This window comes from Dendrobium catenatum, unplaced genomic scaffold (genome assembly GCF_001605985.2).
Source record: "Dendrobium catenatum unplaced genomic scaffold, ASM160598v2 fragScaff_scaffold_1598, whole genome shotgun sequence".
NCBI lineage: Eukaryota > Viridiplantae > Streptophyta > Magnoliopsida > Asparagales > Orchidaceae > Dendrobium > Dendrobium catenatum.
Window position 1 is genome coordinate 818,004 of NW_021320060.1, and position 18,613 is coordinate 836,616.

Genomic DNA, 18,613 nt, shown 5'->3' on the forward strand with positions numbered 1-18,613 from the left:
TTAAGAATGGTATAGACAATGCTCCAAAAACTTGAGTTTTCATTATGTGACTTTTTTTCATGTCTGTATATGATTTCTTTCACTTTTGTTAACATAGAGTCCCGCATCTCATAAATCAAATGTAGGCATGATTTATCTGTGTCAGCCTCTCTCAACATATCATAATAAATCGGATCAATAAAAGCCAAAATGTAATATACATCATCCCACCACAAATCATCTAAGACATTTTCTTTCACATACCTTGCCTTCTCAACATCATCTTCTCGATAGCAAGACCACTTCTCACTAATCACCATAGATTGAAGAACATTTTTTATTTGTTTGAATCTTCTCAACATGATTATTACAGAGGCAAAACGAGTTTCAGCAATAGCTAACATTCTCAAATGTGAGAAATAATTAAATATTGAAAGTCTCATTGAGTGGTTCGTAATAAAATTTCTGATCAAAACAGCATCATTGCAATCACTGTTATCCAATGACATTCATCATATATGATTTCATTTGTCTCTGTCTTCTTTATTACACAAATATTTTTTAAAGCAAGATTTAAAGTGTGCACAACACATGGAGTCTAGAATATATGAGGATAAGTTTTCTCCACTAACAATCCTGCAGCTCTACACATTGGTGCATTATCTATTATAACCTGCATAATATTTGAAGGCCCAATAATGACTATCACCTCTTTAATCAAATTGGTAATGAAATATTTATCCTTGTATTCTCCTTCATAATTTACAGCTTTAATAAACATTGGACAATTCTCTGTAACGGCCATGAAATTAATAAGTGATTTTCTTTGAGGATCAGTCCAACCATCACACATCAAAGTGACTCCTTTTTCTTTCCACACACCTTTTTTTATTCAAATAATGTTTCAATATGTGTTCTTTCCCTTTCAAATAATTTGATCTTAATGTATTGTAGCCAGGTGGAACATAACTTACAAGGTTGTTATTACATGCAAAAGTGAATGTATTTTTGTAATGAGAATTTCTTGCAAGATTGAAAGGAGTCCAGCTGAAAAAAAAACATTCTTGTAATTTCACCATCTAATTCCTCTCGCTGTTGCATGTTAAAAGCCTTCTCTAAAGCACTATTGGCAACTCCTTTTCTTTTCTTTAAATCAGATCCTTCACTTCTATATGATAATGATTGATCAATTCTAACAGATGAGGAAGAAGTGTGGGATGAATCATGGGTAGATGACAAAGATATCTCTTTAGGAAGTGCCATTTTGATCCTAGATTCAGCATCATCAACTTGTCTGTTCAATTCAATCAACTTTGATGTAGTAATCTTAGAACACATTTTAATTCCATGGCTAGAAATCTTAAGTAGATATGCTTTGACCCTAGAATAAGATTCTTTATAGGTGTCACCACAATAATTGCATTTGAATGACACATTCCCTTCTCCCTCATAAAATTTTCCTTTGTAACATGAATCCATAATGGCTTATCAGTTTCTACAAATTGCTCTTTTGAACCACTCCCACCAACACTAGAGCTCATTTTTCTTTTAAATTCACTGGTGTAGTAGAAGAAATAAAGGTTTAATAATTTGGGTGGTATATTATAAAACAATTAAAATTTATCAAACAAAGTTAAAAAATAGTTAAAGAATTATTGCATCATGTGTTATGACTATATGACAAAAAACAATAAAAAATTTGCTATTATGCTAGGGGTCCAAGGGGGCGCTGCCCCCTGGCGTGGTTCAACCTGCCCAGTCAGGTCGCGGGGCCAAGGGGCAGCGCCCCTGCATGGGTTTCCGGGGGCAGCGCCCTCGGAACAAAAAATTTATGTGTAGTGAAAGCGCAGCAAAAGCGCATCAAAAGCGCAGTAAAAGCACAATGAAAGCACAGTGAAAGCACATCAAAAGTGCAGTTAAAGCACAGTTAAAGCGCAGTAAAAGCGAAGTTAAAGCGCATCAAAAGCGTAGTAAAAGTACAGTAAAAGCACATCAAAAGCGCATCAAAAGCGCAGTAAAAGCCAAGTTAAAGCGCATCAAAAGTGCAGTTAAAGCGCATTGAATAAAAAAAATTTTTTTGTAAGAATAATTTTAATCCAAAACAAATAAAATACTTTAAAAAATATGTTCTTCTGATCACAAATCTACAGAATCATTAATAAATTAAGAGAAATGGCGAATGGAGAAAAAAATAACGAAATCAACTTACAGGTCTGAAAAATTTTCTGCGGTTTAACGTTAGCTTCCCTCGGCTGTGCCTAGAAACTAAGGAGGATGGCTTCTTGGCTGATGCTTACTGCCAGAAGGGAAGACCAAGGGTGCGATCTCCAACCGACCGCTTCTCGCCTCAATTGCTCGGGAAAACCACGAATACGAATAGGAATACGGGATTAAGGAGAAGATGAAGACTCGGGCGTGAACCGGCTAATATTAAATAGTGGGATTAGGGTTTTTTTTATTTGTTTAATTATACAATAGCCGGACATGCGTGTCCGGTTTAATTTTTTTTTTAAATGGGACACACTAATGACGTGTCCGACACGTGTCCTCGCCGTGTCGGACGCGTGTCCGTGTTCAACACTGTATACCCTCTTAAAATGAAGTGTCGGTGCCTCAGAGTATTAGAATCAAGGTCTTCTTACCCAAATTATCTTTTCTTTTCCTATGCTATCCTATGCTATCAGGAGGATGAGCAGCTGATGAGTTTTCAGTTTGAAGGATTTGACAATATTAACAGCCTTAACCATCTTTAATATTGAAACTAACAACCTAGTGAACTCTAAGCTTTCCTAAGTCTAACTTTTACATATTAATTCTGTTCTGCAAAACTGGAATAAGGTGCATACAAAAACCAATTTATTATATCCCTTACAGCCTTAATGTTGTTAAAATTATCTCATCCGATCATCATTGGTCCTTGTAACAATTCCCAGGTATCATGGTTATATAATATTTATGGTGTCTGATTTTCAACTAAAGGATTTTATATAACATTGATTTTAATCATGCTCCAACACTTTTCTTTGCATCATTTTCACAATATAAATCTTTTAGTTCATCGTTTCCTCTTAACTCAAAAAACTGTTGAAGGAGTCATTGTTGCAGCAAGAATATTTGTGATTTCACTTTAAAAAAATATGTGCATAAATGTATCTACGTATTGCCATGTGCACAAATTAGTACATACCAAATATTATTGATGACTTGGTACATATATTCTTTTGTAACCCCGATATACTTTTGTTGCAGCAACTCATTTGACCTTTCCACATTATCGACAACATCGATTGTTCCAGTTGACTTGAACACTTATTTATATAAGGTATTGTCTAAAAAACTGTCAGATTTCTGATTATTCTATTTATTTCTAAAATATTGTTGGCATAGTTAAATTTTGTTTGATGGTTTAGCAGCCAAAATCTTTAGGATATCTTTTCTAAGAATAAGCATTAATTACTTTTCTTGCTTGTTTATATAAATGGCAATGCAAAATGTCCCAAATTTTACTTATAGTTAACTGAGGCCGCTTAACCATTGCCCAAGGCCCATCTTTAGGCCATAAAAGTTTTCTATACACACCTTCGGTCTTTTACATGTTTATGATTGCAAAACATTCTGGAAAGGAAATAATCTGATTTCAGAAGTTCAAATGAATGAATAAATGAATGAAGTTCCTCAAAAAATGGGTACACTAATATATCACACTATTCGCTAAAGAGATCATGCGAATATTCTTGAGAAAATAAAAAATGTATACATAATTATTGTGCACAACCTCAGATCGATTTATTTGATTATGTACTGCAACTTTCTTCATCAGGTGGAGCTTGACATAGCATTCTTTGCACAACAACTTGGTGATATCAAAACCCATGAAAAATTCTTCAAGGCTTCAAAAGCACGGCAATTTGCAATTAGATCGATCTTTTGGAATGCAGAGATGAACCAGTGGCTTGACTACTGGATTAGATCCAAAGATTGTGAGGTGCTTTATTAAACCAAATATTTTAGATTTGAACATTGTGTTTAGATTAAGAACTGATAGTAATTGTTATGTTTCTAATGTTCAGGATGTTCATCAATTTGAAGCTAGGAATCAAAATGATAGGATATTTGCATCAAACTTCATACCCATGTGGAATTGGAAGCATGCCTCAGGTTTGACATTTCCGTATGCTCTCCATGGGTGTGAATTCATTTGATGAATAACATAAAAACATAAATATTTTTCTTGTATGCTTTCAATTTTGGAGTTCATTGAGATTGTATCAATGCAGTTTCTATAATATTTTGCTGCATTGAAATGATCTTGAATTAGTACATTCTGCAAGGCTAAATGGTAAAGGTTTTTGGAATTTTACATTGTAATTTTCAGCACAGTAGCATATGTGATTTGGTGGAGTTCCAACGATTAGTTGTTTTTTTTGTGTAGTCCTTTGGCGGATGCATTGTCCCAGATAATGTTCTGAGATACATGCATAAGATGATCTTGAGTAAATTTTGAGCACACTCAACTCCATTCGGAATCTGAAAATCTGAGTTGTTCCAAATTGACCCAAAATTGTTAGATTTCAAATCAACTGAAAAATATTGCTAAGTGAACTTGTTTTCTAGTTTTTATCTGATCATACAGTATTATATATGATTTGAGTCATATTTCCAATCAACTGGACCTGTATTCAAACCTTTATATTCGAACGTGTTCAAACAACAACAACAACAACAACAACAACATCAAGCCTTTGTCCCACTGCGTGGGTCGGCTACATGAATCCTTTTTCTCCATTGTGTATTGTTAAAAGTCAAATTCTCATTTACATCTAATAAAGAAAGATCATTTCTAATATTTTCTAACCAAGTCTTTTTAGGTCCACCTCTACCTTTCTTAACATAAGTCAAATCTAATACATCTACTTTCCTAACCTAGTCATCGGGAGGCTGTCGTCTTATGTGACCAAACCATCTAAGGCGACTCTCTCTAGTCGTATCTTCCACTGGAGCTTCTCCAATCTTTTCACGTATATGCTCATTTCGTATCCAATCTCTAAGGGTAATGCCACTCATCCACCTAAGCATCCTCATCTCTGCAACACTTAACTTAGTATTATGCTTCTCTTTTAATGGCCAACATTCAGCACCATAAAACATTGCAGGTCTCACCACCATCTTATAGAATTTTCCCTTAAGTTTGAGGGGGACTTTTCTATCACACAACAAGCCCGATGCAAAATTAATTTTGAATCCTCATTTTAGCTCAACATCAACTCAAAAATGAATTGGGTTAATTAGACTTGGGAGCCACCCCATCACCGCCGGCCACTACCAGCCACCTCCGCTGCATTCAATTTACATTGCATTCACTTTACTTCAAGTCAAACAAAAAAAAAAGTAAAAACCTTCATTTACTTTACACTCAACCAAACAATTTCAAAGTATTTTAAATACACTGCAATTATTTTACACTATTTTTTTTTTCATGCAACCAAACAGTCTCTTAATAGAACCATTCTCTAGAGCTTCCTAGTAGTCCTCCTATACAATGGACTTTACTTTTTCTAGGTGGTGAAAGCACCACAAAGTTTGAGCATTTTAAGCTAATTCAGATATTTTTCTTAATTGATGTGGATGCTTATCTCATTTTTTCTCATATTCTGATAGAATCTTTTGTAAAAACGTAGCACGGTTAAGTGTTTAAGGCCATCTTTCATTCCATTTGATAGAGTTTTATGAATAACTTTTTTACATATTTGTACATGACGGGTGCAAAAAATTTGAACCCCTCATAAAGTTAACCCTTTGACTATTACATATTGTACATGCAGGGAAGCTAAAATTACGAGCCCCTTACTCCTTGATTACTTCAAAAATAAAAAAAATAAAAAAAAAAAATCATCTTTTGAAATGCTATTGTGATGGTGCGTTAATAAAATTGACTTGATCTACAAATTTTTCATGTATAAATACTTGTCCTTGATTCATGAAAGAATTTTCTCAGGTTTAGGTGAAAATAACATTATGGTGGAAAGAATTCTTGAAAGCTTCCAGAAATCTGGTTTGCTTCAACCTGCTGGAATTGTTACATCATTATCAAACAATGGGCAACAGTGGTAAGTTATCTTGGACCAGCTGGATGTGAAGCAATCTTATTGAACTTAAAACCATTGATATGTTGTTGAGCAGGGATTTTCCCAATGGTTGGTCTCCTCTGCAACATCTCATCATCGAAGGGTTATCTAATTCTGGTTCAAAAGCTGGTTGGGAATTGGCTCAGGATATTGCTGTAAGATGGATTAGAACAAATTATGCTGCGTACAACACCACTGGTGCAATGCATGAGAAATATGATGTTAAAGGTTGTGGAAAGGTTGGCGGTGGCGGTGAATATAAACCTCAGGTGAATGCTTACCACTTTAGACAAGAAGTTAACGTCCAATGATTAGAACGTAAAAAGATATAGACCTAAAATAATTCAAATAGAGCTGTTGAAAAAATATTATACAAAATAATTTTTAACACCTGATGCAATGATAAATAAGCACAAACGTAGTATTATAAGGATTTATGAAGCTGACTCAAAATAGCTGAGAGATAAGATTATGAGGAAATAAAGGACGAATTATTCTGTGCGGACGCCGAATGCCATCCAAATCCTAATGAAAATGCGTCACGTCACCCCTTATTCGGTACTGCAGCTCGGTACTGCTCGGTATTGGATGACGTGGCTGCGCCTGATTCGCCTATTATGGATGGTAAGCTGTGTACGGTGTCCGCACAGAATAATCTCTCGATATAAAGAGGTGAAATTTTACTCTTTTTCCCATCTCTCTTACTCGAATGTTCTTTGAACTTGATCTTTTGAATGAATGGTGGTGATGAAACATCAATTTCTCAGCAACTCCAAAATATCTTTCACAATTTCAGTACTTAGTTTCAAATAGAAGTCACATTGAACCTGATTTTTTCTCTACTTGCATTAAGTAGAATTCTGCCTATATACTTGCATTGTTATAATTAAATTAATCTGTTGTTGAGGAACTTGTTCTGATCCATACTGGCAATTGCTTTTCATGCCGCAGACTGGCTTTGGTTGGTCTAATGGTGTGGTGCTGGCTCTCTTAGAAGAATTTGGCTGGCCTTTTGACAGGGATATTGAATGCCGTTCTTGAAATCACATAATAAGAATCAGAGACCAGGAGTATCATTAGCTACTTGTGCCGGTTCGATACCAAACCACTGCTCCCACATTATCAGCTTCAGAGCTTGTTTGTCTTCTTTTGTTTCTCATTTTTATATTTATAATTTGCATTTAGGAAGAGATGTCCTGTGTACTTCAAATCTATTGAAATGATATTTTAGTAAATTTAGCCAAAATCTCCATATACTCCTACGTGGCTTCTATTTTTTTTTTTACTAATGGATAATTCTTTAAGAATTTGAGTACTACCTCATTGACATTAGAGATAAAATTCCTCTTATCAAGTTGCGAAATTTGATTATAAGCATGAAAGTATATTAAATAGTGTTACAGAATTTTCACTATGCTTCAAGCATGTAAGAAGGTGCATGTCGTGCAAGCATTGTGTAGCATCTCATTTAAGTTTTTTTTTTTTTTTAATTTTAATTAGTATGGTTTTTTTAGAATTTGAGTAATTTATTTTCCAATAAAACATAAAAATGATTAAAATTCAAAAAAAAAAAAAAAAACCATTAGACCTGTGAAAAATTTTGAAATTTCTTAAATCTTTTTTGTAATTCTTCCAATGTAGAGTCCCCTAAAAATATAAAAACTTATTAAATGTTGTAATATATCTATTTTTAGCAAGTTCTTGATTTTTTTTTGCTCTTTTTTTATTTATTTATTTATTTTCTTTGTTGACATCCCCTTATAAGTCCACAAGCATATTCCAAAATCGAAACCTGCAACAATTAATGTATGAATACACAATAAAATTCATCATCATACAATATTGATGCTCAAAACATAAGAAAATAGTTCAAAATATAAGTTTAACAACAACAAAATGCAACCGTTTAACATAAACAACTTCAAAACATTTAAATGGTTAAGAAAAGTATTCCAAACGACTAGAATAATAGTAAGTTATCCAAAACAAAGCACTATATTCTCCACCAACAAATATGATAACTTAAACATTAAATTGTTTACTCATCATCCATCTCCTAGATCCCCTCTTATTCATGCTCGATCAAGACGCTGGTCCATTTTCTTTCCTTTTTGCTTAGATGTGATCGCAGCTCTGTCTGCATCTCAATCAATTATGTCAATATGTTGGCCTATTTTTGTTTCATCTCTATCTCATTGGTGAGAGCATCTACCCTCTGACTAACGATATCATCATCTCCACTATTACCAAAAGATGTTGAGGTGGATCTATTGCTCTCATTTGCATACGCCTGCGAACTTAATACATTAACCCTCCCCTTCTATCTCCCTCCAACAGCCTCTAAGTACATGTGGTACTTAGAGCACTACATCAATCTTGAAGATGATCCCTTAGTAGTAGATGTCTGACCTTCCTGAAGTCATACAAAATAATCATGCGAGAAACTATATCAATAAAAATCTATTTCTATTTGCAAGATGACAACTCAAAAAATTGATATTCACTTGAGCTTTTTCTTCCTTTTCATCAACCCACTAATGATTAGCTTGACGTTGTTGAGTATATATATGCAACTCTAATGATATTGGTTTCCGACAAAGAAACTCTTTCTACAATAGTGAGCATTGTTAAAATAATATATATATATGTTAAAATAAAATATTCATTTACTACTTGCTCTCTTTGCTCAGTATGAGGCACTGAACTGCCCGTGTGAAGAGATCTTCCTAAACCTCTACAGTCGGATACTCTATTTTTCTTGTTCTATTCTATTAACTTGGCGAACTTAGGGGTAGTGCAAGCTCCAGTCAAATGACCCCACATGCTCTCTCCATGCCATAATAGACGCTTCCGAGACTTTCTAATGTCTGTGAACATATCCCTCAGACAAGAAAAGCCACTTCTTTCAAAATTGATTTTGATTCTCATAGCATGTTCAGACAATCATCTAAAATCTTTCTATACAATATTGTCATAATAAAATAATCACCAATGTTAAGTAATGTCAAAATTATATACCTGAAATTCTCTAAATCACATTTTCCTAACTTTCTTTATAATATTCTTTCAAGATTAATAAGGAGCATCATATCTGCTCCGTATTATGTCTCGAATCTTGTGGTGGCTTGCTTAATAGGATTAAACCTGTAGAACTATAAATGATATAACATATGAATATTTAAATTTAATAATAAAATGAACTTATATATCACCATCAAATTCTATGTAGATATGCTTATCCTTTATTGTTGGAGGCTCCTCAGCTCTAACCTCTACTTCTATTAGTATTCAACGTTGTTGTGGCTAGATATGAGGTGGGTAAAAGTATGAATGATGGTAAGGAGGATAGGGGTAAATTGACCAACTAGTTTGAGAAGGTGTTGGGTGGTAATATGGATAGAAAGGACTTGACTGTCACTACAGGAAAATCACTCATTTTCCGAGGTTTTTTTGGTAATTTTCCAGTGTACAATATTCTGGCAAACTTCCAATGGATTACGATGAAAAATTTACGACTAATTTTCAGTCAGATTTTTCAACATATTTTAATAATTTATAAAAAATCATATATTCATAATTTAATTAATTAATAATTATATAACTTATTTTAATTTTATTATTAGTTTAATAATTTATTTTAATTTATTATTAATTTAATAACTTAGTTATTTAATTATTAATTTAATACTTATTTTAATTATTAATTAAAACAATAAATTTTAATTAATTATTAACTTTAATAATTTATTTAAATTTATTTTAAATAATTAAAATAAAGTAATTAAATTTATTTTTAATAATTTTTATGGCGGGTTGGTTCACGGGCTCGCAGAGTTGTAGGCAAGCTTGGTTCATAGACTCGGGAAGTGTAGGTGAGAATGGTTCATGGGCCCCGGAGTCTATAGATGGGCCTGGTTCATGTGCCTGCGGGAGATCGCGGGTGGTTCTCAGGCCCGCTCTGGGCTAAATAATTTATTTTTATAATAGAGTACTAGTAAAACAGGAGACATAAAGTACTCAGCATGTGGTCGTACTCCAACCACAGGAGGAACTGTGTATCCCTATCCCTATTTAGTGGGGGAAAGATGGTGACTCCCCGAGGTTGTCACTCCTATCACTGGTGGAACTGTCTTCCCTAACCCTGCTTCACTCTAACCTAGACCTAGCTTGTCCAGTGGTCAACTTCTTCTTACGACCAAATATTAATGTAATTGATCTATGAGGTGGCTGATCATCTGAAGCCATCTGTAATTAAAAAAAAAAGAAATTAGTTTAAATTTTATGAAGTTGTAAAAAATCTAAAGATTTGCATAATTAAATTACAGTAATTGAAGTTTATAATTATCATAAATAGGTATAACAAAAAAATAAATTTGTAATAAATATAATGATTTTCATTATTTGAAATAGAAAATTCTGTAGTTATATACAAAAATTTAAATTGAAAAAAAAAAATTCATATGACCAACTTGTTCTTGCTAAACATGTATTTGATTATAAATTTCATAGGTACAACATTAACTAAACTGAAATAAATTTGGGCACTTAAGATCTGTGCTCTCTAAGTTATCTTAACTTTCTTCCTCAAAGTCATTAGAAGAGCTCGTTAAACTTTCCACTACCTTTTGTTGAATGTCAACATTAGGAGACGCAATATCAAGAATATCACTTTCAATAGCCCAATAATTTGACATCTCATCCTCTTGATGTGTAAAAGCTATGATGTATTGTTGGTCAATAATTCCTAGTGATTTGGTTTTAATGACAACAATACAATCTTGCTTATCTCTACAACCACTAAAATATTTGCTAAAATAATCTTGATAGCTTGACTTGCTAGCAAAAATGACTCAAACTTCTCATTTCCTTTATGATGTTTAAATTTTATTATACTATATATAGGATGAAACCTTGTGCCTCTATTTAGTAAAGGACTGTACCATTGATAGTTGGATAAATATCTAAGATCCTCATTTTCTCCTGGGCATTGTCGCTCAAGAACCTCATCTAGAATACCATAATAATCACATCAATCTTTTTCATGAATGTTCCCTCTAACAAAAACTCTAGAATTTTCAATCTTTCTTCTCTCGCACCATGGATTTGAATGAAATCTAAATCTATTAACTATATAAATTAGACATGTGTTTTCTTTTCTCATTGGTCCACAGGCTAGTCCTTGCAGCCCTTTATTAAAGGGATTATTATGGGGGTCGTGAACTTAAGGAAAATTATAAATTTTAGAGCTTTTATTGTCTAATAAGAAGAAAATTCAAGAAATACTAGATGTTTTACTCACGTATGATCTAAACCATGCTCAAAATTCATTTATTACAACTTGCTCAATAACTACACTATTTGTTGCAGACAAAACTACTTATGAAAAAACTAGATAATATATCATCCAACTTAAACTTAAATATTTAAAATAAACATTATTTCTTATCGACTTTGTGGAAGAACTTACTCTAAGAAAGGTTGGACTTACTAGCAATTTACTAACACATATAAAGTTGCTCTTTTCATTTCCAAATCTCTGAGGAATCTTGAAACATATTTTCCACTGGCCTTTTCATGACTTGTAATGACTAACAGTGAATATTGTGATTATTCATCAATATCAAAGTTCATGTTAAGACCAATTTTTATTCTTGTAATTATAGCATAGGGTTCAAAACAGTAAGAACAGAAGTGGGTGGTTTCTTGAGCCAAATAAACTTCATATATAGATCCTTTTGGTTGTGTTTTATTCTTCATATATTTTTCAACTTGTTCAAATATATGTTTAAATATGAGGATAATGTGATATGATTAGAAATACTAAAGGCACAATGTATTAAACAAACACCTCACCTTTTAATGGGATACATCTAATAATATTACACTGGTCCTCCAATTCTAGCCTCACAGGATAGATGGATTAGAAGATATTCCATAGAATCACAGAATCTTGGAGGAAAATTTTTTCTAGCTTACATAAGATGATTGGTATGTTTTTCTCACTCTTTCATAACATTTTCACTTAGTTTAGATGAACATAAGTCTTTGAAGAAAGGGATAAGCTATGTTAATGAATTTGCTATGTAATCTTGTAATAAACACAATATAATTGGAAGGAACAGCTCCATAATAATGTGACAGTTGTGACTTTTTAGTCAAAATAATCTTGTAATTATAAGGTCCACATATCGACTCAAGTTTGATCCATAACCATCAGACATTTTTAAACTTTGAAACCAATGACATATTTCTCTTCTTTGTTCTAACATGAATGAGAATGGTGCTTTGAGCCTAAATATTCTTCTATCATTATTTGTTATTAGCTCTAATTTTTTTCTCTTATAATATTGTTTAAAGCCCATTCTAGCCTTTATATCATTCTTAGTCTTTCCTTTAAAAATATTATTGAGTATACTCTTCTGAATGTGTTTAACATCCAGATTACACCTAATCAAATTTGTACTATAATATGATAATGTCCATATAGTACTTTTTTAAATCCAATTATGTTTAGTGTCATATCCAAAAACTTTACACTGATAATATTGGGAAATCAATAAATGTTGAAATGCCATAAAGTCTTTTTAGCATGTCAGGATCCCTTAATCTGGGTGGAGGAGAACCACTTAACCTTATTTTTGAGGAATGCATCATTGTTTCTTCTAAATTGATGATCAAAAGATAAGAATATATGATAACAGTTAAATCAAGTATTTTTTTCTTCATGTTTTAGTGTGAAACCTTTAATATTCTCCCTACAATTAGGGTAAGCTAACTTTCCTATTATACTCCAACCTGATAACATACCAATAGCTAGAAAACACTAATGATCCATAGTAATGTAACTTTAAAGATAAAATTTTATTTGGTTGAAATTTCAAATGTGAGGACATCTTCTTCCCATAATAACTTGCAGTCATCAATTATTGGCCGTAGTAAAAATATCAATTTTTTCTTCTGGATTAAATGGTCTTGGTATTATTAGTTTAAAAAATATATACGGGCTGGCCAAACAGAGTAAGGTGAAGCTTTCTGACTATATGACACATAATCTCAATTGTATGTTACATGGCTTGATGGCGAATGAAACATGTGTCAGATCAAAGTATTTCAATGCTTCAGCATATGATGGATAAGACAAAATGACACTGTGAGCTACTTTCTTCTTATGCCATCTCATATAACCTACTGAAATCATTGATGTATAGAGATACTAAAGTTTTGGAATAAATTGTAAATAAAATAAATAAGAATATGAAATGTCTTTCTTCTTACAATGTTATTTCTTTGAGTTGGGTTTGAACCTCAACACACTGCTTGTGCGATAACAAACTTCTATCACATCATATTTATAATATAGCACATAATTATTCATATAATAATCAATTTTTATATCGGTTAGACCCAACATTGATACTAAGTTCTTTGTTTAATACAAATAGGTGAGGATTAAATTATCCATTGGATTTGTTTCCTTGAGAAAACAAACAAAATTATTGAAGCAATCCCGTAGAATATTATATTCAATTTTGATACTAAGCATCATAACGACAATAAATAATTTTTAATGATCTATATAACCATACCGAATTGATTTTCTAGCAGCATAAAGTAATTCAAAAAATTTCTTTATTTCTGAGTTTGGTGCTCTTTCATGTGTGCTCTTCAATTTGGACCTGTTGCATCAAAAACAAGTTCTTCATATCGTCTATTAATTTGATCTTCATCCATTATTCTAGAAGTTGTGGATGAATTGGCATGACTAACTCTATGTGGCTTATACTCACCATGTGAGAACCAAAATAAGTATTCTAGAATAAATCTCCTATGATCTAAATCAACTTAAAACATAAGAAAATCTTGTTTTTTTTTTTTTTGTGCTTCAAGCATGAACATTTAAACATTCATTCCATCTTAAATGGCAGTAGTTTGCATGCGACATCAATAAAACTATCAACTCTCTCAATAAATTCATCTATCGATAATTTTCATCCTGGTAATAATTTGTTATACATCCAATATCTACCATCTTGAATAGTCATATAAATGTCAAATTAATAATCCTAAAACAAAGTAAATGTGTAAAGGTAAATGAGTTTTGTTATGCAACTCTAAAGATATATACTATAAAAAAAATCAAATTATCATCATAAAACTACATCTCTCAATATATCTATCTCTCTATCTATTTTGATCTCACACACATCCAATATCACTCCTTCCTTATCACTTTCTATTTCTCTCCATCTTATCTCTCCCTCCATCCATCTTTCTCTCTCTCTTTTTCTCTCTAACTTTGTTTCTCTACGTCACACACACACAAACACACACTCTCTCTCTCTCTCTCTCTCTCTCTCTCTCTCTCTCTTTCTCTCTCTCTCTCTCTCTTACTCTCTCTTGAATATCCCCACTCATCTTTCTTTGTGTCTCTCTCACTTTATCTTCCTTTATCTCTTTTCAAATGATCAGGTACTCTCTCTCTAATGCTTGCTCTCTTACTTTCTATCTCTTTTTTATAATGATTTCAGCAAACTTACAACTAAACTAAATACCTTAAAAGCACAAATTCATGAGCATCAAAATCGATCCTTTAATGTTTATTTAAAAATAATTCTTAAACAAACCCCAAACAAAACCCTAAAAAAATATTGTGGTGGTGCATCAAAATAAAAGAACATAAAACTCTTTATACATGAAACCCTAAACACTAAAACTAGATCTATGAAGTTACCTTGCTTCAAACTACTACTGTTCTTGGTGCGGAATCTATGATTGGTGATACTGTTGGTGTGGAGGATGGTGTTTCTTTAAATGAAGATGCTAACCCTTTTTTTGGTTAATTCTATAGCTACCCCCATTGCGTCCCTTAGCATTGTTGGAGTTGGAGATTCTGGTTGTTTATCCATTACTTTGCATCAGATGAAAAATGAAGTTGTGAGCCCCTTGAGTACTTTGGCTTATGTTGTCCCTATCATGCCATTGGTGAATATTCCTATTGAGCTTATTTCTTCTAAAGATTTGAATGCCCAATTCATGGGTTAGTGTTTGGATCATAATGATTGGCTAGATGGTTCTCTTTTATTGCAATGTGGGGATGTTGAGGCTCACATTGACTCTATAGACGATGATGTGTTCAATTTGGAAGTGAGTCATATTTTCAAGAAAGCGTTTAGCAGTGGAAAGCGATGTAGCTAGAAATCTAAAAAGAAGTAATTTAGTGGTGTCTTTTAATTTTTTACTTTTTTTTGTTGGTCGTTTGGTGTTGTTTGGTTATGGCAGTTTGTTTTCTTAGATGTGGGTGGCAGGCTTTTATTTTCGGGCTTTATTATTTGTGAGTTTTTTTATCTATTGTTGTGGATTTCACTATTTCTAGTGTCTCTTGCTATCTTGGTGATGGGTTTTCCTTGGTATGGGCAATGATGTGGCGAGTTCTTGCTTGTTGGAAGGACTGTCGAGGCATGTTTGCAACCATTGGCGTTTTTAGCTTTAAAAAAAGTTATACAACATTGAGTGAAAAAACACTCTATAATTTATACAAAAAATTTTCTAATAGTTCAAATTGTACAAAAAAGAAAAGGAGAGAAGGGGATGAGTTTTACCTCAAAAATCTTGAAGGAATGGAGAGAAACGAGCCCAAAATAACCTAGATATGCAGTTGGGGGCACAACAACTGTCGGCTTTGACACTGGCTAGAAATGTGTGAAAATGACGAAGAGGGATAATTTGGGAGAAAAATAGGGCTTTTCAGTTAAAATCGACGATGAATTAGATGGATAATATGATGGGTCCAGTAGATACCAATAGGATGTCCAGCTGTCTGAAACAACCAAAATTTCTAGCAGTTACTACGCCTATAATGCCGCCAAAATTTACGGTAGTTTCAGACCTCCGAAAATTCCATCGGTATCTTGTGATTTTCTTTTAGTGTTGGGAGGGTGAGAAAAACTTAGCAGATAAGTCAGGAGAGATTTGTTTAATATACATGATGGCCCTAAAGTGATTGATATGCTCATAAGGATCGTAAAACTCATTATAAGGATTGATAACATATAAATTGAACCCTGCTAAAATATGATGCAGGAGAATTACCCTAGTTAGAGGTGATGAATCCAAAAAATTATTATGGGTAGTATGTTTATTTTTAACCCTAAGAGAATTTTTTTTTCTTGCTTAAGGCGTCAAAGTTCACCTCTTTTTGCTTCATAAGGTTACCAATGAGGTGAGTTTAATTAAAGTCCACCAAGTGCTAAGAGATTTTCGGTTTGTCGATCTTCATTAGAATGATGGATTAAAGTGGAAGTTTCATGGAGATCTTACTAAGAATTTAATGGAGGTGAAACTTTAAGATGATTGTGAGGGGGTCCTATACGAGTTCCCTTAAATAAACAACCTATAACTTAATACCATTTTCATGGAAAGCAAACTCCATTGTGATGTGATGGTATCATCTCTTAACAAGTTTCTTTTATGAGATGAATAATTTGAGCTTGAAGCTCCTCCACCTTGCTAATATGTTTTTCTAAGGTTAAATTTGTGGGTCCTTCACCAACTAGATTTTGATTTCTTGGATTGAGGGAGTGGTCCTTGGATTGATGCGTGTTGGAGTTGGAAACCCCATTAAGGCGGGTATTAAACTTGTTAAATATTGTAGAAGCATTTATAAAATGCTTGGAATGCTCTCATGTATGGAACTAAACGGTTATGTATTGAAAAAATTGGGACAATAAAGTGAAAATTTCTTAGTTTAGCTTTACACAGATTCACATACATAGATAAAAGAAATTTACTAGAAACATCAGAATATTTAAGTAAAAAATTTAAGAAAGAAACATATTGTGGAGCATAGTCTAATTGAAATAATCCATCATATAAATAAAGATTATAGAGATTCTATCTACTCTCAAATTGAAGAAGATTGGATTATAACATACGGAAGGTTATTTTTGCATCTTATGAATGTAGTGAAAATGCTAGATAAGTAATGAAGGATTATGACAATGGTCAAATAAAAGCTATTAGTTGGTTGATGTCCTCATCATTGGTGGACAATAGAAATTAGAAGATGATTGTCAGATGACAGTAGGTTGGCTATGCATTCGAGTAATGAAAATTAAGTGATTGAGCTTAAGTGGTATTGGTTGGTTGACAATAATTATGGGATCACGAACAGGTGATGAAGTAAAGTGATGATAATTAAGCCATGAAGATTGTTGGCAATGATCGTCGGAGACGTATGTTTATATATATATATATAAGATACCACATCTAAATTATTAGATAACACTACATCTAAATTTTTAAATAATTATAGTAAATCATTAAATTTTTAGATAACCACTCCTTATTTTCCCCTGATCTTACACATATTTACAAGCTATGTCACTTCAGAAAATCTATAAATAGACCCCTCATTTCTCATGAGAGGGGATCCAAGCAAGTTAGAGAGAAGAAGAAGAGAAGAAGAAGAGAATGATTGGAGGGAAGAACTCCACGACCACCGCCGGACTTCTACCCGACGCTAGAATTCTGCTCGATCTCCAAGTGACACCGGAACTTTGCTTGACATTGTAATTGGATCTCAATCCGAAAGAGAAGCATTGTAAACTGATCGTCCTAAATTTTAAGGACGAATCAGCCTCTTGTACTTTAAACAAATACTAGTGGAATCATTTCAACTGGGCGTGGCCCCGTGATTTTTTTTCCTTTCCAGGATTTTCCATGTAAAAATTTTGGTGTTCTTTTATCTTCTGTTTGTGTGCTAGATATTCGTACAACGCTCAGACGCGTATTATATATATATAAATGCTCTCATGTATGGAACTAAAACGGTTATGTATTTGAAAAAATTGGGACAATAAAAGTGAAAAATTTCTTAGTTTAGCTTTACACAAATTCACAATACCATAGATAAAAATAAATTTACTAGAAACATCAGAATTAGATTTTTAAGTAAAAAATTTAAGAAAGAAACTCTATTGTGGAGCATAGCTAATTGAAATAATTCCAAATCATTATAAATAAAGGATTATAGAGATTCTATTCTACTCCCAAATTGAAGAAGAATTAGATTATAATACATACGGAGAATATAGATTATTTGTTATTATCTTATTGAATGTAAGTGAAAAAGCTAGATAAGTAATGAAGAGATTATGACAATGGTCAAAAATAAAAGCTATTTAGTTGGTTGATGTCCTCATCATTGGTGGACAATAGAAATAAGAAGATGATTGTCAGATGACAGTAAGTTGGCTATTCATTCGAGTCATGACAATTAAGTGATGGAGCTTAAGTGGTATTGGTTGGTTGACAATAATTATGGAATCATGGACACAAGTGCTGAAGTAAAAGTGATGATAATTTAAGCCATGGAAGATGTTGGCAATGATCGTCGGAGACGTATGTTTAATTTAATATATATATATATATATAGCACAAAGAAAAATGCAAAAATGAAGCAATCATTGAAAATTTGGCACTACTGAAGCGTTACGTTAATTTAATGATTA

General features: G+C 32.7%; 1 protein-coding gene across 2 annotated transcripts in view; it reads left to right on the plus strand.

The window, feature by feature from the left end:
* LOC110094182 (probable trehalase) overlaps nt 1–7,366 on the plus strand; it is a 14,240-nt gene extending 6,874 nt beyond the window's left edge. Inside the window, exons 6-11 of one of the 2 annotated variants that reach the window (XM_020819345.2) lie at nt 3,229–3,301; nt 3,800–3,964; nt 4,050–4,137; nt 5,975–6,086; nt 6,160–6,373; nt 7,056–7,366. In XM_020819345.2, coding sequence (XP_020675004.2) covers nt 3,229–3,301; nt 3,800–3,964; nt 4,050–4,137; nt 5,975–6,086; nt 6,160–6,373; nt 7,056–7,145 — 742 coding nt within the window. In that variant the 3' untranslated portion in view covers nt 7,146–7,366. The remainder of the gene's footprint in view (nt 1–3,228; nt 3,302–3,799; nt 3,965–4,049; nt 4,138–5,974; nt 6,087–6,159; nt 6,374–7,055) is intronic. The other variant, XM_028700835.1, reaches the window with a different exon arrangement.
* Nucleotides 7,367–18,613: the final 11,247 nt, after the last annotated feature.